The 23,106-nt window shown below is 43.1% G+C and overlaps 1 protein-coding gene and 1 pseudogene across 2 annotated transcripts; one reads left to right on the forward strand and one right to left on the reverse strand.

Annotated features, from left to right (window-relative positions):
* The first annotated feature begins 639 nt into the window (after nt 1-639).
* Nucleotides 640-19,363, forward strand: LOC131231347 (vacuolar protein sorting-associated protein 60.2-like). Of its 2 annotated transcripts, XR_009164324.1 has the most exons (5): nt 640-653; nt 832-942; nt 18,141-18,202; nt 18,899-19,010; nt 19,174-19,352. XR_009164324.1 is itself a non-coding variant. In XM_058227515.1 (4 exons), the coding sequence occupies exons 2-4, from the start codon at nt 18,179-18,181 to the stop codon at nt 19,332-19,334; spliced, it is 297 nt and encodes a 98-aa protein (XP_058083498.1). In that variant the 5' UTR covers nt 17,687-17,763; nt 18,141-18,178; the 3' UTR covers nt 19,335-19,363. The 2 variants fall into 2 exon arrangements, 1 of the variants encoding a protein (XP_058083498.1); XM_058227515.1 differs by lacking the exons at nt 640-653; nt 832-942 and adding an exon at nt 17,687-17,763 and having other exon boundaries at nt 19,174-19,363.
* Nucleotides 1,391-3,400, reverse strand: LOC131231346 (COP9 signalosome complex subunit 2-like; annotated as a pseudogene).
* Nucleotides 19,364-23,106: the final 3,743 nt, after the last annotated feature.

The following is a 23,106-nucleotide window of genomic DNA, read 5'->3' on the forward strand; positions in this document are numbered from 1 at the left end:
AAGATGCTACTTCATAACATCTGTCTCTTTCTTTTTCTTTCTTTTTCTTTTCTTTATTTTCATATTGTTTTTCATTTTACGACAGTCTAGATCCCAATGCTGCTGACAATAGTACAGGACCCTCGAAATCCAAATAGAAATGCAAAACTTAAATTCTCAAACACCAAGTCAGTCTCAGGTATTGGCAATTATTGATCTTTTAACAAAAAAAAGTTTCATATTCTCCCGATACATATTAATAATATCTATTAATATGTTCCATGGCAAATTAATCTAGGCCATCCATCTTATTTTGACTCACCTAAGATGGATGACTGCACAAAACCATGTAAGACAAACAATTCTAGTGGTTGATTATCCTACTTGAAAATGAGCCTATTTACTGTTTTTTCTTTATGAACGGCGAGTCAGACAAATAAGATTGTCTTGAATGGACTATATGATCCATCCGTTCTACCAGTCATGTCCCATCTTGAATGGACAAAGTAATGGATGTGAGGCTTGGTAATAAAATTCAACTTTTTTAATTTTCTTCCTATGATTAGTATCATTCTTTGGGAAAAACTTATTTAAACTATTTTCCCGTTGCAAGGGCCATGGTGAAACTAACACCAGGATTGTAATACACCAGCAAGCTGATTTAGGTGTAGAAGGTATATATTTTGAATGCTTTAAATTCTTGCTATGAAAATCTACTACTAGCTTCTCCATATGCCATAAATGAATGCTGAACCCTGAATCTCTCATGTACCAGAAATGAATTTTGTGTATGATGTGTTTATTCTTATCTAATGAGTGGTGTAGGTTTTTGCCCCATTTGCTCTGCTTCAGGAATCTCCTGAAATTTCTATTAAGGTGGATCATTTACCTTGTGGAATAGTTGAAGCGAGTTCTGATATGGAATTGAAGCCTCTATGATTGACAAGTGGTGAGAAGTTAAAGGTTAGTATGTGGACCACATGCAATGGAAGAGAGTCTCTATTTACTTTCTCTATTTGGTTCTACATCGTAATTGCCTCATGTGTTCAGTACAAAAAAATAAAAATAAAAATAAAAAAGAGTTTAGAGTAGATGATATCTATTTGATAATTTAGAAAAGATGCGAACTATGTTCACTTATTTTTTATTCCTTTTAATATCACAGGTTAATATGTTAAAGACAACTAAATAATGGACGGTACAAAATAAGATATTTTCGTAAGGTTTCCTTAAGGGCTCCCTTGCATTTCCTCTAGGACATGCAGAATGAGAATTGATTCATGATAAACAGTTCTCTAGATTTTTCTTTATGAATGAGTGAATATTATTTAGGAAAAAAAAGTCAATTTGACACAAGGCCCCATCTTTTGCCAATTTGTTCACTCATTCTTTTTTTTTTTTAAAGAAACCGTCAAAAACAGCAATAAGACCACTCAAAATGACAGAGGCCGCAGCTAAAACAGTACTCAAAATGCACATAAAGCCTGCACAAATTATCTTATAATGAAAATCCCTTCTTGTTATTCACAACTTCACTTAACTCTACAATAATCATTATAATAAATGGGAACCTGGAATCAATGAAAGCTTCCCACCCCAATTCAACCACAACTGCTATAGCAAAAATGGCACTCTCAAAACAGATGGAAGCTGCTACCTGGTTGAATCATCCACCTACTCTATTGGTGACGGTCTAGTAGAGGGACCTAAGCTGCGTATTCCGTTTGTCTATCACTATGTATTTTTCCATCCCCTTCAACCTATCACTGCGCTCCAACAGCTGATTCACCTGATCAATATGACCTTGGATACGGTTGTCCAAAATTAGGGACACCAGAAGTGACTCAACATCTCTCTCCGGCATGTTGAGTTCCTTTGATATGAAGGGGATCCAGATCCTTATGTATGGTTTGATGAGCTTAAGTAATACTTGGGTTCTGATATTCTTCAACAGATCCACAATATAATTTTGGATGAACGGATCATCCATGATTGTTCTTCTGTTGCACGTCAAGATTTTCTCAAACTCAAATATCTCATTTCTTTGATATGCTGCTATCAGATTTGTCATTGCTAAGATTTCGGGGTCATTTTTGTATGGTTTCGCCTCTTGCCCATCAAAAGGGTTCACTTCAGATTCCATTAGCATGTTGGCCAGAACTAAATATTTCAGGCACTAAATACGCCGTTGATTCCCAGCTTCATCGTAGTTCTTAAAAGCTTCAAAGAAATCAGTGGCTGCCTCTACCCATTGACGCTCTGCCATGTGCATTTTCCCACCACATTCGTGACTTATACTCATGATACGTGGATGGGGTATTGCTGATTTTATCAAGCGTGTTGTTTGGTACGGTTGCTTGAGTTTCTTATCATTCTTTATTTCAGTGTACATTTGGATCTCAATGGCATAGACCTCCAAAAGTTAGGTGCCTTTCTTCTGATCGTCTGTACCATCTTCTCTTCAACAAGATTTGTGGAGTTCCTTCAATATCTTATTCATCTGCCCATATTCCTCCATGTCGAACCAAATCTTACAGAGCTTGAGATTTGTCTTAAACCACAGTCATTCATTCTTTGCTTCCTCAAGGGCCTTTAGCGTGGTCTGATAGAACTCTTGTAGAGGACCAAAGTTTTGGCTTGCTGACCCAGAAATAGAATCCATTATGTTATTTATACACTTTTCACTTAATTCCTTGTTACAGCTGATTTGATGTATGTCAGCATCACTCTATAAGAGTCCATCATCTCTTTCTACTTCGCCAGCCGATAATAGAGTTTAACAGTCTACTTTAACTCTTTGAATCCCCACTCTGCCTTCTCAGGTTCCATGCAAACTACTTTAGCAAAACCAGCAAGTGCTCCCTCTAGATCAGTTTCCACTAAACCTTTGGATTTATAGTACTGATTCTCGATATCGACATCTTGCTCCTCGGGTTCCTCAGAGTATTCGAAACCATAATCCTCCATATCTGCATCGGAACCCATGATTTCAAATCGGTGCTGCCACTGCAGGGATTTGGCAAATGCAGGGTTTGGATTCAAGAGAAAGAGTGATAGATTATCAAGCCTTCAAGGATTCCATTTGCAAAGAAGATAAACCCTAGAAAATGATTCTAGGGTTTGAATGATTTCGGAGTTTCTTTGAAGATTTGGGAGGAAAGACAAACTCCGCTCTCCCTTTTCTTCACTCATTCATTAGCAGACCACTATATGGTCGAGAACAGCAGTCAGTGATTTCAGATAAGTCTTTCGCTTCTTCCAGTGATTTTGTAAGTCTTTTGCCTCTTTTAAGATGTTATTGAGAAATCCTTATGCCGACAAAAGAAAAATGTTTTGTAAACATACATGAAAGAAAAAATTTCCTACAGGGAATTGTTTTCACAGTCAAAATTGTCTAATCACTACTCTTCATTTTCTTGAAAAATTTCTCAACAGGTCCTACTGACTCTACCTGTAATGTAACATTAGTAGAGGTGTACACGAGTCGAAAATACTCGTTTACTCGCTCGACTCGACTCGGAAATACTCAACTCGATTCTGTTCGAAGTGAGTTAGAGCCGAGTATGAGTAGAATTTAGGCACTCGAAATGAGTACGAGCCGAGCACGAGCATGAACGTACTTGACTCGATACTCAACTCAATACTCAACTCGGTACTCGACCAGGGGTATAAATACCCTTCTATTACATTTCACGCCCGCCCGTTCAAACTTCAAAAACCCTAACAACCCCCCCCCCCCCCCATTGCCAGGTTGATGGCCCACCAAGATCACTCCTCCTCCTCCTCCTCCTCCTCCTCTCTCTCTCTCTCTCTCTCTCTCTCTCTCTCTCTCTCTCTCTCTCTCTCTCTCTCCTCTTCCTGCTGTTGCTCATCCATGCCCGTCCGATGTGGTAGATCATCCTTGCCGTCGGTCGTCCCTACTGCTCGACCCTGCCCTCTCTGGTGTCGGTCGTCTGGTCCCTGCCGCAACTTGCCCGATAAGCACCTATCTAGTGGGCCTTTTTTGGACAGTTACATTTACAAATTTTTTTTAAAAAAAAGCAATATTTTGGGACTGATTTAGATGTAATCTAAGCTCTAATAGTGGATTTCAAACCACTTTGTGAGGGAATTTGAAACCCCCATTTACTTTGAGATGCCAAACAACCAAGGGATTTGAAATCTCCTCAAATTCCCTGAATCCATGTGCCAAACGACCCTTAAGTGTCTGATTTTTCTCCCATTTCTCTTCTCTCATTATGGATGAAAGAAGATGAGTTAAGTTCAAGTCAGGTTTAGAGGCTAGAAAACCGTATGGCAATTGGCACTCGAAAACTCTACTCGAACTCGGCTCAGAATCTGCTCGTACTCGACTTGGCTCGAGCTTGCTCGAGCCAAGCCGAGTATGAGCTATGGCTGAGCATACCGAGCACGAACACGAACAAAGCAATACTCGACTCGACTTGACTCGACTCGTGTACACCTCTAAACATAAGCTATTATGTAAAAACTTATGAATTAGATCATATCAGTAGTTATCGTATCAATCCTTTGAGATTCTTTTAGCATGAATGATTTTGCATTATGCAGCTTGCTTCTTTCTACATACTGAGCAAAAAATCATTGTGTGAAGAGATAGGGCCTTCTAATTCTTACTGGTTGTGATGCTTGTGTATAGGTCTGCATCGTGAGTGTCACGCCCCAAACTCGGAAAACGGGCTCACAAAATTTCCGATCGCTGAACCCGGCGCCAACAGCCTCCGTAGTGCCCCATTATCGGCTCCTAGCATTCATATGCCAGATTCCGATCCTAGGATCCTACAAGGAGGATTTTCAGTATGAATTTTTTTTGTAATGGAGCATAACCACAAGCATAACCAAGTCACAAAACAACATCACCACATATCCACTATATCAAAAACTTTAAGTACAATACGTAAAGGGAAATACAGGGTGATCAAAAAGCTCCAAAATGATCTAATACGCACTTCTGCTTCAGCACTGATGTGATCCAATGACACCTGCACGCAACGGTCGTGCATAAGCTTACAAAAGCTTAGAGGGTGGTGTATGTGTGTGCGCAAGGCAAGTGTCAAGTATACAATATCAAAGTAATGGGAATATGCGGTAAGTCTATGAATACAATGAGTCATACCAAGGCTATGTGATGCGAGGCATGAATGCTATCAGTCATACCAAGGCCATGCGATGTGAGGCCTATGAAGCCAAATGTCATATGCGAGATGCAAAGCAAGCATGCCAGTCCTCATCAAGTACACATATCAATACAGTTTCTCTTTAGGATATCACCGTCCACACTGACTGCCGCCCCCCTATCCGTACAGCCCAGCAAGTGGAAGAGACCACACTATCCGCCTGACCAGTAGTATGCCAATACCTACCCAGCTCGTCGATAGCGGACTCATTTGTGAGCTGGTCAAACTCAGCCTAGCTTATAGCCCCCTCACTCGGGCGGATAAGGCCACACCCCCTTCCAGCCGACCACGACACAGTGGGAGACACAGTCTACTGGTATTTGGCACTCGGGCGCTTGTGTATCCACTTGGTCTGGACGTTGGAGTATCTCTTAGTACCAAAAAGGTTCTAGGACTTTCATCCAAGAACATCCTAAGTACCCACGGTGCTAGAACCAAGTTTTTCGGTATCCAATACGACCATCCACGATGTGCCTGTGGAGTCACGACCCTGATGTCACTAGGGGGTACAATGATCATGACACACAAATGCGAGACGCATGAATCACACCATCAGACATGCAACAATCTTACGTGTACCGCGCGATCATGTAGGTCACTCCGTCTCATAAGGAGTCCCGTAAATGTCTCAGCCCAACGGCTTATGCTATGATTAAACGTTCCTCATATCAAGCATATATATGATGCATATGGGCACGAATCATGGAGCTATACTAAGCATGATATATCGTGATTAACTATCCTTCCAACGAAGATGGCTTAGATGGCCTACACACAACAAGTATGGGCCTATCAATGGGCCCTAGGTAGAGTTATAATGCTGACATTTAACCAACATTATTCTTACAACGTGGATGTCAAACCATCATTGCTCCTGAGGCACGGCCCGTCATAAATATCATTATACGAACTACGGTGGAATCACACATTGCAATGGACCTTAAGTACATCCCATTGGGCCTTAAATACATCAAATGGGCTGCATAACATCAATGGGCCACACCAATGGGCCTTTTGTACATTGCAATGAGCCATAACCATGGGCCTTAAATACATCACAATGGGCCGCATAACCTAGGCCTCATATGCATCAAGGTGGGCCTCAACGGAAGGCCATAAATACATCAAGATGGGCCTTATATATATCAAGGTGGGCCTCATCAAAGGGCCACAAATACATCAAGATGGGCCTCATACTTACCCAAAAAGAGTTATATTGAAGGATCATTTGGACCATATCACAAATAGTAGTGGAGATAATAATTATCACTATTTAAACAAATCACAGGGCCCATCGTCAAGTTTATTTTCCACTCGATCTAATCATAAGGTCTTAAAGACCTGGATTAAGAGGGAAAACAAATATCATATTGGTCTAAACCCAATAGTCCAAGGGTTTTAATGGTGGACGTTCAAATTCCACTATTTTCGGTAATGTGGTCCACTTGATCCTAGATCTGTCTCATTTTTAGCCTCCAGCCTTAAGACGAGCTTGCCAAATGGTTGGGCGATTTGGATGCAACACATGCATCATGGTGGGTCCCATAGGGATGGACGGCGTAGGTAAAGCAGGTGGGAGCCACATACTTGGTGACGCCACTACAGTAGCTAAGTAGTGAGGTACACCAACCGTCCCACCTCCCCATGCGTGGGGAGGTGTGGTATACAATACATACATTAGTGGGTCCCACATGGGGCCCACCGTAACGTTTGTTTTCCATCCAATCTGTTAATAAGGTCACATAGACCGGAATGAAGAGGAAAAACAAATTTCATAATAATCTAAAACCTCTGTGAAGACCCAAACGGGTTTCAATGGCAGACATTCAATATCACACTGTTTCCTGTGATGTGGGCCACCTGAGCTTCGTATAAGGTTGATTTAGGGGGGCCCATTGTTTGGAAAGCGGCCCACCTAATGCACGGTTTTGATGTTTAACCCACATCATGATGGGGCCCACGGTCCCTGGCCCGCACGTCCAGCGCAGCAGGACGCTGCGCGTCCTCTGGACAACAGCAGCTCCTGCTACACATAGTCATTTTTTCTTAAACAAAACTGTTTTCTCACAGTTTTTCTTAGGTGGGGTCCACATCAGGTGGATCCACTCCAGCCATTGCATTCCATGGCTCAAGACAAACCAATCAAGCCCAATATGTGCTATGTTTTGGCATATAAGAAATTTAAAGTGGCCCTTAACGAATTTTAACGGTAAAGATCACCATTTTCTATGCTATGGCCTGCTAGAACATCAGATTAACTTCATTTTTCGGCTCAACGCCTAAAATGAGCTAGGAAATGGAATGGACGGCGTGGATTAGTCTCATACATCAAGGTGGGGCCTGCATAAGCAGACCACCCAAAATGCTGGTTGAATCAAGCTAATATTTTTGTTTTCAGTTCATGTCCAGCATCCCTGGACGCTGGACGGTTTGGGCACCATACATACATTTAAGGTGGGCCCCACTTATAGACGTGGGCCACCAAAAAAAGGTTGGATGGCATGGGTAATACATACATCAAGATGGGGTTCATCCGAGTGGGCCACACGGCCACATCATCACACAAAATGAAAAGAAGAGAGAGAAAGAGAGAGGGACACGTGTGGTGAAGGGCTCCGCCACTATGAGCTCTCCCTTTCCATGCATTCAATCATACATCAAGTGGGTCCCAATACATGTGGGCCCACCAAAATAAAAATCAATGGTGGAGATTCCCTCTCCACCAAAATGGTAGGTCTAAATAACCTCTTCAAGCTAGAAAGTAAACATCATGATGGGGTCCATGGAGATTGGCCCCATCATGGAATGATCATGTGAATCATAGTGGGCCATCGACCACATCTAGGGTCCAAAGTGAGATCCATACCATCAATCGGTAGGCCTCACCTGGCCCATCATCAAAGCATGAAAATCTAGCCTATAAAGCACCCACTGTTCGATCTTCTTAGTCCGATGGAACGGTGATCTCCTTGTGTTTCACTTTGATGGAGAGGATGAGAAATGAAGGGCTAGGATGATGAAGTGGGCCACACAACACTCTTTTTCTCTCCTTGGAAAAACTTGGACATGGGATTTTTTTTTCTTGGGAAAGTGAGTTTGAGAAATGAGAGAGAGGGGGTTGGTTGTAAGAGAGAGGTGATGGATGTGAGTGATGGATGTGAGGTGATAATGTACTTAACATGAGAGTTGACCTAGTGGTTGCTTGACTTGGGGAGAAAGAAAGCATGGGTTGCTCTTGTACTTGACATAAGGTGATTGATTGATTGATTGAGTGATTAATTGATGGGACATGATGTAGAGATTCTCTTGGGATTGCAAACGCGCGGTGTTTTCCTCGAACTAAACGCGGGCCCACATATTCTGACCTGGGTATCGGGTCGGTGCTCGAGTCACGGCGTTGGAATCGCAGCACGGCGCGGTCACTAAGATACAAGTCTCAGATTGAGCCAACTCAATTCTACGGAATACGACTTAGGGTTGCGCATAAACGTTGATTATAGGTCACAGGTTGTCATAATTCGTCGGGAAGGATCGCGAGATTCGATGGAACAGTAGGGACTAGGATATGGACCTTACAGCTCTCCTCACTTAATAAAAATTTCATCCTCAAAATTTACTCTACCATCGCAACTAAACATAACTCATAAGAGAATAGAAAACATAACATCATATATGATCAAAACACAATACATCATACAATCAAACATTGAAAAGGTGGGGATAACGCTCTCGAATCTCCGCCTCACACTCCCAAGATGCCTCATCCACACTATGATGGCCCCACTGCACCTTCACCAAGGGAATGACCTTGGTCTGGAGGACCTACTCCTTCCGATCGAGGATACGAACTGGCTGTTCAACGTAAGAAGCGTCCTCACGAACCTCCAACAGTTGCCAATCAATAACGAGAACGATGTCTGACCCACACTTCCTGAACATAGAGACATGGAAGACGTTATGGACACCAAATAATTGAGATGGTAAGGCAAGCTGATAGGTCACGGTGCCAACGCGATCGGTGATCTCGAAAGGTCCTATGAATCTCGGGGCAAGCTTGCCCTTTGCTCCAAAATGAACCACACCCTTAATTGGTGAGACCTTGAGATACACATGGTCCCCAACGGCAAACTCTAAGGGATGATGCCGACGGTCAGCAAAACTCTTCTGTCGGCTTTAAGCTGTGTGTTCCTATGCCTGATGATATCGATAGCCTATGATGTCTACTGCATAAGCTCGAGACTTAGGAGACGCCGCTCTCTAACCTCGGTCCAACAACTCGGAGATATGCACGGTCTGCCATATAATGCCTCAAAAGGAGTCATGCCAATAGTCGCCTTATAGCTATTGTTGTACGCAAACTCAGCCAATCGCAGATGCTTGTCCCAACTACCCAAGAAATCAATCGTGCAGGCCCGAAGCATATCCTCAAGGATCTGGTTGACCCTCTCGGTCTGGCCATCGATCTGTGGATGATACGCGGTGCTGAGCTGCGAATCAGTCCCCATCACTTTCTGGAAGCTCTCCCAAAACTGAGACGTGAACCTCAGGTCTCGGTCTAAAATGATCAAGACATGAATACCATGTTGTCTCACAATCTCATCAACAAACATCTTAGCGAGCCGATCTACATGCCAAGTCTCACGAATCATAAGAAAATGTGTCAACTTCATCAGATGGTCCACGACAACCCAAATGGAGTCATGACCGCGCTGTGTCTTCGACAAACCTATGAAAAAATTGGTAGATATGTGCTCCCACTTTCACATCGGAATGTTTATTGCTGTAATAGACTAGGGGGTATCTGATGATCAACCTTAACATGCTAGCACGTGTCACACTCTGCCACAAAATTGGTTATTCAGCGCTTCATCCCCAACCAAAAATACAGACTCCTCATATCACAATACATCTTCGTCAAACTAGGGTGGATAGAGAACTCGGCGCAACTCAGGAATATCTGGGACATATAATCGGTCTTTAAAGCGAAGTCCACCATCCGAACCAATCTGCTAGTCTGACTAACTCTCAGACGCTACCTCTGCCTGATAACTCTACACTAACACATCTGCCTACTGAGCCTTGATCACCCTTGCAACAAGAGAGGGTTAAATCGATAGGCTCGATAGCTAAACGATAGAAGACTGCAAACCAAACTCAAAGTCATACTCTATTATATCCTCGAGCATCCTCCACTCCTGAACCATCCTGTGCGCCACCAGGCCTCGTGGCTGACGGCTGAGGGCATTCGCCACCACGTTCGCCTTACCTGGGTGGTACTGGAGATAAAAATCATAGTCTTTCAGGAGCTCCATCCAATGCCTATATCTCATGTTCAGCTTGGACTGAGAGAACAGATACTTCAAGCTCTTGTGGTTGGAGAAGAGCTCGAACCTCACCCCATAAAGATAGTGCGTCTACACCTTCAGCGCGAAGGCAATTGCTGTCAGCTCCAAATCATGCATGGGGTAGTTCATCTCATGGACCTTGAAATGACGAGATGCATAAGCCACTGGCTTCCCATATTGCATCAGGACAGCACCCAAGCCAACTCGTGAGGCATTGGTGCATACAACAAATCCATCATCCCCAAAGGGAAGAGTGAGGACAGGAGCGGACGTGAGATGGTCCTTCAACTCCATAAATGCCTACTCACAAGCGTCACTCCAAACGAACTCGGCACCCTTTTGGGTTAACTTGGTCAACGGGGCTATAATACAAGAGAATCCCTCAATGAAACGTCAGTAGTAGCCCGCCAAACCAAGGAAATTGCGGGCCTTGAATGCGTTCGTAGGCTAGCCCCACTGACGCACGGCATCAATCTTTGAGGGGTCCACTGTAATGCCCTGCCTCATCACCACATGACCAAGGAACTTCACCTCCTCCTGCCAGAACTCGTACTTCTCCAGCTTCGCATAAAGCTGGTGTGTACGGAGGGTCTGTAAGGTAATGTCCAGATGCCACTCATGCTCTTCACGGATCCTCGAATATATCAGAATGTCATTGATGAAGACTATGACAAACTGATCGAGATACAAACGGAAGATCTCGTTCATCAACTGTATGAATACTGCAGGCACATTGGTCAGTCTGAAGGACATGACCTGGAACTCAAAATAACCATAGCTCATCCTAAAGGCTGTCTTCGGGATATCCTCATCTCGGACCCAAACCTGATGATAACCGGACCGCAAGTCTATCTTCAAAAAGAACTACGCCTCCTACAACTGATCAAACAAATCATCGATCCTCGGGAGCGGGTACTTGTTTTTAATCGTGACTTTGTTGAATTCACGGTAATCTACGTAAAGCCTTAACGGGCCATCCTTCTTCTTTATGAAGAGTACTGACACTCTCCACGGTGAACTGTTCGGACGGATAAAGCCTAACTCACGCAACTCATCCAACTGCTTCTACAATTCCCGTAACTCCAACGGTGTCATACGATATGGGGGCTTCGAAATAGGCACGGTACTGGGCATGAGATAAATTTAGAACTCGGTGTGCCGATGAGGTGGTAACCCCAGAATCTCCTGAAACACATTGGGAAACCACAGATGACCGGCAGCTGGTCGATACTCAAAGTGACTGACTCCTCAATGGCACATGACAATAAGAAGGAAAGCTGCTCTCCTCTAGGCTCGGCAATAAACTAAAACTTTAGCACGCCGTATATACAGAACGTGACTGTCCTCTCGGAGCACTCTAATATGGCGTGGTACTCGGTGAGCCAATCCATGCCCAAGATGACATAAAACTCGAACATTGGTAATACGAATAGATCAGCAAGCAAAAAGATATCCCCAATCAGAATGGGGCAAGATGCACAAAATTGACCCAACACTGCAGTCTTCTCTAAGGGCATCGATACTGACAATCCCTCGCGGGCAGACTCCATCGACAAACCGGTCGATCGGCAGAAATCTTCAGCCACAAAAGAATGCGATGCACCAGAATCAAACAATACACGTGCAATGCATGCAAAAACAGAGAGAGTACCCTCGATGAACCCTCCTGATGACTAAGGGTCCTACTTAGCAGGATAAAATCTACCCGGGGCCTGTTAGGGAGGTGCAGGTCCCCTCTAAGGCTCTTCTGCTGCTGCTTCCGCTGTGGCGGCCTGACCTGCTGCCTCTGTTGCTGTGGGGGAGGTACAGGAGGCTGGTGTTGCGGTCGCTATTGTTGCTGTGGGGTCTGTCGCAGAGGCTGTTACGATACCCTCAGCTGCTGTCGCTGTGGATGGGGATACTCATGCCTACGATGTCCTGTCCTATCACACCCAAAGCAAGTACCTGAAAATGATCCCGGTGGTGGTGCTGGGGGTGCCACTGGTGCTCGGAATGCTGGGCGGGTCATGTGTCGCTGCTGTGGACGAAGCTACTGCTGTTGGGAGCTACCAAAGGGTGCCTTTCTCTTCTAATCTCCCCTCAGGTCATGGGCTCTCTACAAACTGGCCCAATCTAACTCGTAGATCTGGGCCCTTTTCACAATCTGCTCATACGACGAAAGCATGTGTCTAATCACACGGCTCTTGAGGGCAGGATGCAAATCGTTCTCAAAACGGTGGGCCTTTCGCCCCTCATCATCAACAAGGTACGTCGCGAATCTCAATAGTGCGATAAAATGTGCCTCATACTGGGACACAGTCATGTCCCCCTGGACCAGAGTATCAAACTCTAATGTGCGCTGCTACCTCACATGCTCGAGAAAGAACTTTCGGTCAAACCAGTCTACAAAGTCCTCCCAGGTCCACATGAAATCGTCCGCTACCACTCGGGCTAGAGATGCCCACCAATGCTAAGCCTCACCTTGAAGAAGAAATACAGGCTAATGGGACTCGCTGCTAGGTAGTACATCTCATGGTGTTGAATATCTTCTCCACCTCAGAGCACCATATCTCTGCAGCAGTAGGGTCTAGCTCGCCTCAAAAATGTGGGGGATTGTGCTGTCGGAAGTCCTTAAGAAGGGCACTTGTACGCTTCTACTCGGCCTCGGCTGGTGTAACAGTGGGACGCCTACTCTGCCCCTGAAGAATAGCGGTCATTGCCTATAGCAACTGCTGCAACTGGGCGGCACTCACAGGTATGGTCGGATCCGCACCAGTCTCAAGTAAAGGAGTAGCTCCTCAAGCTGGAAAGTAGGAATATCTGGTGGTGGAGTGGGAATCACAGGTGGTAGAGCGGGATTCGCTCGGGTCGCTCTTCTAGGTGGCATGTACTATAAGAAGGAACAAGGGCCTATAAGCCTTGAGAATTCTTGAAGGCATAAATGTTAAGGGTCTATGTCGGAAAATCGTTAAGTTATTTAGACTCGGAACCTATTCATTCTATGTTCATAGTAGATATGTGATGTGATCCTTAGGTATTCCCAAGTTATGCTCTGATACCAACTTCTGTCATGCCCCAAACTCAGAAAACGGGCTCACAAAATTTCCGATCGCCTAACCTAGTCCGACAGCCTCCGCAGTGCCCCATTCTCAGCTCTCGGCATTTATATGCTAGATTTCGATCCTGGGATCCTACAAGGAGGATTTTCATTATGAATTTTTTTTATAATAGAGCACAACACAAGCATAACTAAGTCATAAAACAACATCACCACATATCCACTATCAAAAACTTTAAGTACAATGTGGAAAGGGAAATACAGGGTGATCAAAAAGCTCCAAAATGATCTGATACATACTCCTACCTCAGCACTGCTACGATTCAACGACACCTGCATGCATTGGTCATGCATAAGCTTACAAAAGCTTAGAGGGTGGTGTAAGTGTGTCCGCAAGGCGAGTGTCAAGTATACAATATCAAAGCAATGCGAAAATATGCAGTAAGTCTATCAATACAATTAGTCGTACCAAGGCTATGTGATGCGAGGCATGAATGCTATCGGCCATACCAAGGTCATGCAATGCGAGGCCTAAGTAGCCAAATGTCATATGCGAGATGCAAAGCAAGCATGTCAGTCATCATCAAGTACACATATCAGTACAATTTCTATCTGGGATATCACTGGGGTCTAGTACACTCCACACTAACTGCCACCTCCCTAACCGTACAGCCCAGTAGGTGGAAGAGACCACACTATCCAGATGACCAGTAGTATGCCAATACTTACCCAGCTCATCAATAATGGACTCATTTGTGAGCTAGTCAAACTCAGCCTAGCTTATAGCCCCCTCGCTCGAGCGGATAAGGCCACACCCCTTTCCAGCCGACCACGACACAGTGGGAGATATGGCCTACTTGTATTTGATACTCGGGCGCTCGTGTATCCACTCGGTCTGGACGTTAGAGCATCTCTTGGTACCAAAAAGGTTCTAGGACTTTCACCCAAGGATATCCTAAGTGCCCACGGTGCTAGAACCAAGTTTTTCGGTATCCGATACAGCCATCCACAATGTGCCTGTGGAGTCACGACCCTGATGTCACTAGGCATACAATGATCATGACACACAAATGCGAGACGCATGAATCACACCATCAGATATGGAGCAATCTTGCACGTACCATGCGATCATGTGGGTCACTCCGTCTCATAAGGAGTCCCGTAAATGTCTCAGCCCAACGGCTTATGTTATGATTAAACGTTCCTCATATCAAGCATACATATGATGCGTATGGGCATGAATCATGGAGCTATACTAAGCATGATATATGGTGATTAACTATCCTTCCAACGAGGATGGGCTTAGATGGCCTACACACAACAAGTATGGGCCTATCAATGGGCCCTAGGGAGAGTTATAATGCAGACATTTAACCAACATGATTCTTACAATGTGGACATCAAACCATCATTGCTCCCAAGGCACGGCCCGTCATAAATATCATTATACGAACTATGGTGGAATCACACATTACAATGGACCTTAAGTACATCCCATTGGGCCTTAAATACATCAAATGGGCCACATAACCTGGGCCTTATATTCATCAAGTAGGCTACATCAATGGGCCACAACAATGGGCCTTATGTACATTGCAATGGGCCATAATCCATGGGCCTTGAATACATCACAATGGGCTGCATAACCTGGGCCTCATATGCATCAAGGTGGGCCTCAACAGAAGGCCATAAATACATCAAGATGGGCCTTATATATATCAAGGTGGGCCTTATCAAATGGCCACAAATACATCATGATGGGCCTCATACATACCCAAAAAGAGTCATATTGAAGGATCATTTGGACCATATCACAAATAGTAGTGAAGATAATAATTCACACTGTTTAAACAAATCACATGGCCCACCGTTAAGTTTATTTTCCACTCGATCTAATCATAAGGTCTTAAAGACCTGGATTAAGAGGGAAAACAAATATCATATTGGTCTAAAGCCTATAGTCCAAGGGTTTTAATGGTGGACATTCAAATTCCACTATTTTCGGTAATGTGGTCCACCTGATCCTAGATCTGACTCATTTTTAGCCTCTAGCCTTAAGAGTAGCTTGCCAAATGGTTGAGTAGTTTGGATGCAACACATGCATCATGGTGGGTCCCATAGGGATGGACGGCGTAGATAAAGCAGGTGGGACCCACAGACTTGGTGATGCCACTACAACAGCTAAGTAGTGAGGTACACCAATCGTCCCACCTCCCCATGCATGGGGAGGTGTGGTATGCAATACATACATCAGTGGGTCCCACGTGGGGCCCACCATAACGTTTGTTTTCTATCCAATCTGTTAATAAGGTCACATAGACCGGAATGAAGAGGAAAAACAAATTTCATAATAATTCAAAACCTCTGTGAAGACCCAAATGGGTTTCAATGGTAGACGTTCAATATCACACTGTTTCCTATGATGTGGGCCACCTGAGCTTCGTATAAGGCTGATTTAAGGGGGGCCCACCTAATGCAGGTGTTGATGTTCAACCCACATCACAGTGGGGCCCACGGTCCCTGGCCCGCACATCAAGCGCAGCAGGACGCTGCGCGTCCTCTGGACAGTAGCAGCGCCTGCTGCACATAGTCATTTTTTCTTAAACAAAACCGTTTTCTCACGGTTTTTCCTAGGTGGGGTCCGCATCAAGTGGATCCACTCCATCCATTGCATTCCATGGCTCAAGACAGACCAATCAAGCGCAATATACAGTATGTTTTAGCGTGTAGGAAATTTAAAGTGGCCCTTAACGAATTTTAACGGTAAAGTCACCATTTTCTATGCTATGGCTTGCCAGAACATCGGATTAACTTCATTTTTCGACTCAACACCTAAAATGAGCTAGGAAATGGAATGGATGGCGTGGATTAGTCTCATACATCAAGGTGGGGCCTGCATAAGTAGCCCACCCAAAATGTTTGTTGAATTAAGCTACTATTTTTGTTTTCAGTTCACATCCAGTGTCCCTGGACGTTGGATGATTTGGGCACCACACATACATTTAAGGTGGACCCCACTTATAGATGTGGGCCACCAAAAAAAGGTTGGATGGCGTAGGTAATACATACATCAAGATGGGGTTCATCCGAGTGGGCCACACGGCCACATCATCACATAAAATGAAAAGAAGAGAGAGAAAGAGAGAGGGACACGTGTGATGGAGTGCTCCGCCACTATATGCCCTCCCTTTCCATGCATTCAATCATACATCAAGTGGGTCCCAATACATGTGGGCTCACCAAAATAAAAATCATTGGTGGAGATTCCCTCTCCACCAAAATGGAAGGTCTAGATGACCTCTTCAACCTCGAAAAGTAAACATCATGATGGGGTCCATGGAGATTGGCCCCATCATGGAATGATCATGTGAATCATAGTGGGCCATCGGCCACATCTAGGGTCCAAAGTGAGATCCATACCATCAATCGGTAGGCCTCACTTCACCCATCATCAAAGCATGAAAGTCTAGCCTATAAAGCACCCACCATTCGATCTTCTTGGTCCGATGGAATGCCGATCTCCTTGTGTTTTACTTTGATGGAGAGGATGAGAAATGAAGGGCTAGGATGATGAATCTTGGGATGGAAAGTGGGCCACACAACACTCTTTTTCTCTCCTTGGAAAAACTTGGATGTGGGATATTTTTTACTTGGGAAAGTGAGTTTGAGAAATGAGAGAAAGAGGGTTGGTTGTAAGAGAGAGGTGATAGATATGAGTGATGGATGTAAGGTGATAGTGTACTTGACATGAGAGTTGACTTAGTGGTTGCTTGACTTGGTGAGAAAGAAAGCTTGGGTTACTCTTGTACTTGAGATGAGGTGATTGATTAATTAATGGGACATGATGTTGAGATTCTCTTGGGATTACAAACGCGGGGTGTTTTCCTCGAACTAAATGCGGGCTCACATCTTCTAACCTGGGTATCGGGTCAGTGCGTGAGTCGCGGCGTTGGAATCACAGTGATGGCGCGGTCGCTAAGATACAAGTCTCGGATTGAGATGACTCAATTCTACAGAATATGACTTAGGGTCATTTGCAAACATCGATTATAGGTCGCAGGTTGCCGAAATCCATCAGGAAGGATCGGGGGAGTCAACGGAATAGTACGGACTAGGATACAGGCCTTATAGTGAGAGTAGAGAAGCGCCTGAATGAGATAGTGAATAGGTTGAACAAGCCAAAAGTTGAAAGGAATCCTGACTTGAGGTATGACTGTCTATCCTAGATTTCATGTCCGAAGATCATATAAAGAATGTCTCTTGATTCTTGACCTTCCAGTTGATGATGCTTGCATTTTCGAGTCCATCCTGAAAATTTTAGCCTGTTATCTTTTGAAGGGTGTAAACCTTTTAGTTGGCTTTCTTTCATAGTCATGTCAGGAAGGCTATAAATTGCTAAATAGTCTTGTTTACTTTTAAAATATTTCATGTGGTATTTCCTTTGACCCTTCCATTTCTGAAGTTCTCTGGGACTGAATAGACCTCTTCTAAGTTCTCAATTTCTGGCTTCTGCAATCTTCCTGGAATATGTACTATACTCCATATGATGTTATAAGCCACTCATGTTTTATGTTGTTTATGCAGCTGAGCGGGAAGCAGTGAATGCCGCAGAAAGAGCAGAAATGAAACTTCAACTGAGAGATAAAGTAAGTCATTTCTTCATCGTATTTTGAAGTGCACCATACCAATTTACACGGCATGGGAGAATTCAATCCACTTCTTGATTGAGATGATTTGGAAGCCAAGCAAACTGTACTATTGATTTCGTGCACTACCAATTTACATGGCATAGGAGAATTTAATCCATGATGGAGACCACCAGATGAACAACTTTGATTATGGAGCCATGGTTGGAGTTGTACCATTGTTGGGTCCAGAAACAAATGCCGGTTCTTTTGATCAAGCATCATGTAATGCCTTGTAATTCCATATCTGGGTTTTATAGGCTCTAATTCACTTATGATATTCTTTCAATCGTGTATTTTATTGTTTTCTTTTTGTGTGTGATTTCTTCTTTGAAAATTTTTAATCAATTAGGTATTCTTTCTGCTTTGTGATTTTTGGTTTGCTTCTATTGTTGTATTAGAAAGAAAGAGCCCTTTCATATCACATGAGCATTGTTTTATGATTTTTGGAAAATCTACTAGGTGGAAATCCCAAGAATCATGAATTATTTTTTTCCTGGCCTGAGCCAAATGCAACTTAGATTCTCTTTGGCGGTTGAGATCCAGAACTTATCTGGTCCTTTTTCTTTTTGGTCTAACCTTTAGAAAAGTGTGGGTATATGGCCTCTTAATCACGATATTCTAAAAAGACTCACTTTGACGGATTTGATGATATAGAACATGCAAGATGAGATGATAGATTTGATGGATGTGAGCAACGAAATCCAAGAATCTCTTAGAAGAAGCTACAGTGTACCCGATGACATTGACGAGGATGAACTTTTGGGTGGTAATATGAGATACAGTCATTTAGGATATTACTCTCTTCAGTTAGCTTGTATTGTGTGGAATTTTCTTTTTCGTTCCTGGTGTTTGTCACCAAATCCTATGAATTCTGCATTATTAATTTTTCTTTCTTTTATTTCTGGTTCTCTTCTTTTAACATCACAAAGAGCTTGATGCTTTGGAAGCGGACATGGGAACGAAGACAGAATATGAGGGCGTGCTGGCGTATCTTCAAACTGATAACGAACCAGATTTGGATGTTGAACTCAATTTGCCTTTGGCGCCATCAGAGCATGCAGCAGGGCCCAACAGACAGAATGCCCAGTAAATTCATCATCAGTAATTTTATCTACATCATTTTCTTCATAAATCGAAGAAGATTTTGTTGATGGTTACCTCTAGTTGTAGGCAGTGTTCGCCAATAATATCGGTGTCGCTGCGCTGGCGACACCAAACCCCAAAGTTTTGTTTCTGTATGAAATATCAGTGAAATTTTCATTATTGTTGATAATTTGGATTCTCACCGAAAATATCGACTGTATTCTTGCGTAAATACGTAAAAATTGGAAAAAAGTTAACAAAAAAATCCTTGATTTCAGTAATACCTGGTTATCGGAACTTGGAAGAAGAGAATCTGACATCAATTAATAGTTCCCTGTTTGATAGAGGTAAGAAAAATCTCAAAATTTCCCTTTTCTTCTTTCAATTGGAAGACTTTCACAAGATGGATGATTTCAGTAAAAAATCTGGGATTTTGGGGATTTCTTCCCGATTTGGGTTGGATTTAGGGTTTTGAATCCCTCAATCAAAAATTCTCCTTTCTGAGATGGGAGAGTTTTCAGTGTAAATGAAATCCCCCTTTCTTCAGCAAAATTCCCTCCCCTGTAGATGATTTTTTTAAGCTTCGAAGGGTGGAAGCCGATTGCGTACTGATATACTCGGTATGCTTTATCATACCGAGTAAACTCTCTTGGGGCCACCTTGAATGTATGTGGTTTGTCCAAGCCGTCCATCCTTTTTTCCAACTCATTTTAGGGCCTAAACCCAAAATTGAAGCATATCCAAAGCTCCAGTGGACCACACCACAAGAAATAGTGAGAATAATGATTTCCATCATTGAAACCTTCCTAGAGCCCACAATGATGTTTATTTGTCATCAAACCTTTTCATAAGGATTCAAAGGCAAGGATGAACAGATAACACAAATATCAGCTTGATTCAAAATTTTTGTGGCTCCGAAGAAGTTTCAATGGTATGCGTTCAATTCACATTATTTCCTGTGGTGTGGTCCAACTAGGGTTTTGATATGTTTAATTCTTGACATGTTTCCATAAAATTTCCTTCAAAAAGGGATGGACAGTTTGGATAAGACATCCAAATCATGTTGGGCCCCACAGAATTTACAGTATCATATGCCCAGTACGTAATCCATTTATTAAGGGAAGTGGATTAGGTGTAACGCTGGTAATACTTTAGTAGGTGTTACCCTTAATGTGTGGGGCCCACCTTGATGCATTGTTTGTATATTCACACTCTACATTAGTTTTTACCAAACATTTTATGAACTGATGCAAAATATTAAGTAGATCCAAATTTGAAAGCCCCTAAGAAGTTTTCAATGGTAGACGTTCAGTCCTCACTGCTTTTTGTGGTATGGTCCACTTGAGATTCTAATTTGACTCATTTTTTTGCCAATGCCCTAAAATGATCTTGTGAAATGAATGGACGGTGTGGATATAACACATGCATCATGGTGGGGCCAACAGAACTTGGTTACACCAACACACCAAAGAGATCAGTGGCGTGGCACACATGCAATCCGCCTCCAATTTTGGAGCGAGACTTGGGTGAGACCCGACAATGTGGGTGGGACCCTCATCGTAGGGCTCACATCTATGCATTCATTGTATATCCATGCCATCCATCTATTTTTTCAGATTAACTTAGGGCATGGTCCAAAAAATGAAGCAGATATAATTTTCATGTAGACCACACCATAGGAAACAATGATTATTGGCTATTAAAAACATTATGTGGGCCAAGAAAGTTTTAGATCAAATAGATATTTTTTTTTCTTTCATCCAGGTCTGTTTGGCCTTATCAATAGGTTGGATAATCAACAAACCGTTTGTTGTGGTATGGTCCACCTGAAATTGCTTCTTCATTTATTGGACCACACTCTAAGTTAGGCTTGAAAAATAGATAAACGGCATGGATATACAATGCATGCATTAAGGTGGGCCCCACGGTCAGCGTCCCACTCACGTTGATGTTCTAGGGTCGCACCCAAGCCGGGCACAACTTTAATGAGTATGTATCCATTGAGGTGGGTGAAATCCCTAACCGTGGGGCCCACTCTGATGCATGTGCCTTATATCCACTCCATCTATTTGTTTTGAAAACTCATTTTAGGGCATGCTCCAAAAAAACAAGCAGATCTTAATAGTAGGTGGACCATAATATGGGAAACAGTGGTAATCGACCAATAAAATTTCTCATGGGCCATGAAAGTTTTGGATTATGTTGATATTTGTGTGGTCTCTTCATCCTTGCCTTTGTGACGATATCAATAGATTGGATGGCAAATAAACATTTCGGTGGAACCCAAGAAGTTTTTAGTGGTGGTGATTTAATCACAATGGTTTGTTTCATGTGGTATGGTCAACTTAAGATTTGGATCTTGTTCATTTTTCTGATCATGCCTTAAAAGGAGCTGTCATATTTGATGGACGATGTGGATGTAAGGCACATACATCATAGTGGGCCCTAGAGTTATGTAATGCAATTTTTTTGTGTTTTTTAAAAAATTTCTAAATATGCAAATATGTGTATTCAGGCTTGTCATGAAGTTTCACTGAAAAATTCCTTCGTTTTCCTCATGTTATTCCTTTTTTTCCTGAATTTCTAGTTATCGGCGATATTATCAGCGATAACGATATTATATCTTTATCTCTGGCAAGCAAAACTTGTAGCGATATCGACAAATCGAACACTGGTTGTAGGTAATCAAATATGGGAAGAGGCAATATATAAACCTTGAGCAGAGGATTACACAGTATGGTTTAGTGATCCAGATAATCTGTTTGTGGGTCCCATCGCGAATGGATCATACCTTAAAAATCTCCTCAACAGGACAAAATCAATTCCTAACCTTTCAACCTGTGGCCTGTCAGTAGGTGGTGATGGAGAAACACATTGCAAAGGCCCACATCCAACTGAAAAAAAAAAAAGCCCCAGAATTGGTTGCTAGGATCATATGACCAACGAGTTTTTTGGTCATGTTTCCCTCATCGTGGTGTCAAATTTGCCAATGGGCTGGATTGCTGAACCATAGACACACACGCGCGCACGCGCACACACACACATTGCAAAGGCCCACATCCAACTGAAAAAAAAAAAGCCCCAAAATTGGTTGCTAGGATCATCTGACCTACTTGTTTTTTGGGCATGCTTCCCTCATCGTGTGGTCAAATTTGCCAATGGGCTAGAATACTGAACCATAGGCCCCACTTATTCACTGAAACCTGAGATTTCTATGCAATGAGGTTTGCTAATCCATTTGTGTTACAGCAATTCATCTACATGCCACCCACATGTTCCCACCTGGAACACGTGAGAAATCCAAGCCAAAGTGATTCCATGGCCCCCAGTGTTGTATTTGGCTGCTCCTCTCATAATGATGACCACAATGTTTTAAACAGATGGGTGGCTTAGAAAAATTGGGCCAAGATTATTCAGTTGTCCATTTGTTTCATAGACTATGACATGCCTCTTATCAGTAGACCAGCCTGATTTTCAGACCAGGGCATCTACATGATTCACTGAAACCTGAGATTTCTGTGCAATGAGGTTTGCTAATCCATTTGTGTTACAGCAATTCATCTACATGCCACCCACATGTTCCCACCTGGAACAAGTGAGAAATCTAAGCCAAAGTGATTCCATGGCCCCCAGTGTTGTATTTGGCTGCTCCTCTCATAATGATGACCACAATGTTTTAAACAGATGGGTGGCTTAGAAAAACTGGGCCAAGATTATTCAGCTATCCATTTGTTTCATAGACTACGACATGCCTCTTATCAATAGACCAGCCTGATTTT

The sequence above is a fragment of the Magnolia sinica genome, chromosome 17, assembly GCF_029962835.1.
Source record: "Magnolia sinica isolate HGM2019 chromosome 17, MsV1, whole genome shotgun sequence".
NCBI classification, from domain to species: domain Eukaryota; kingdom Viridiplantae; phylum Streptophyta; class Magnoliopsida; order Magnoliales; family Magnoliaceae; genus Magnolia; species Magnolia sinica.

Excerpts from the sequence above, each read along its gene's own strand:
- LOC131231347 (XM_058227515.1), top strand. The coding sequence starts at position 18,179 with ATGAAACTTCAACTGAGAGATAAA. Across the intron at positions 18,203-18,898 it reads AACTTCAACTGAGAGATAAA|AACATGCAAGATGAGATGAT; the intron begins GTAAGTCATTTC and ends TTGATGATATAG. Across the intron at positions 19,011-19,173 it reads CGAGGATGAACTTTTGGGTG|AGCTTGATGCTTTGGAAGCG; the intron begins GTAATATGAGAT and ends AACATCACAAAG.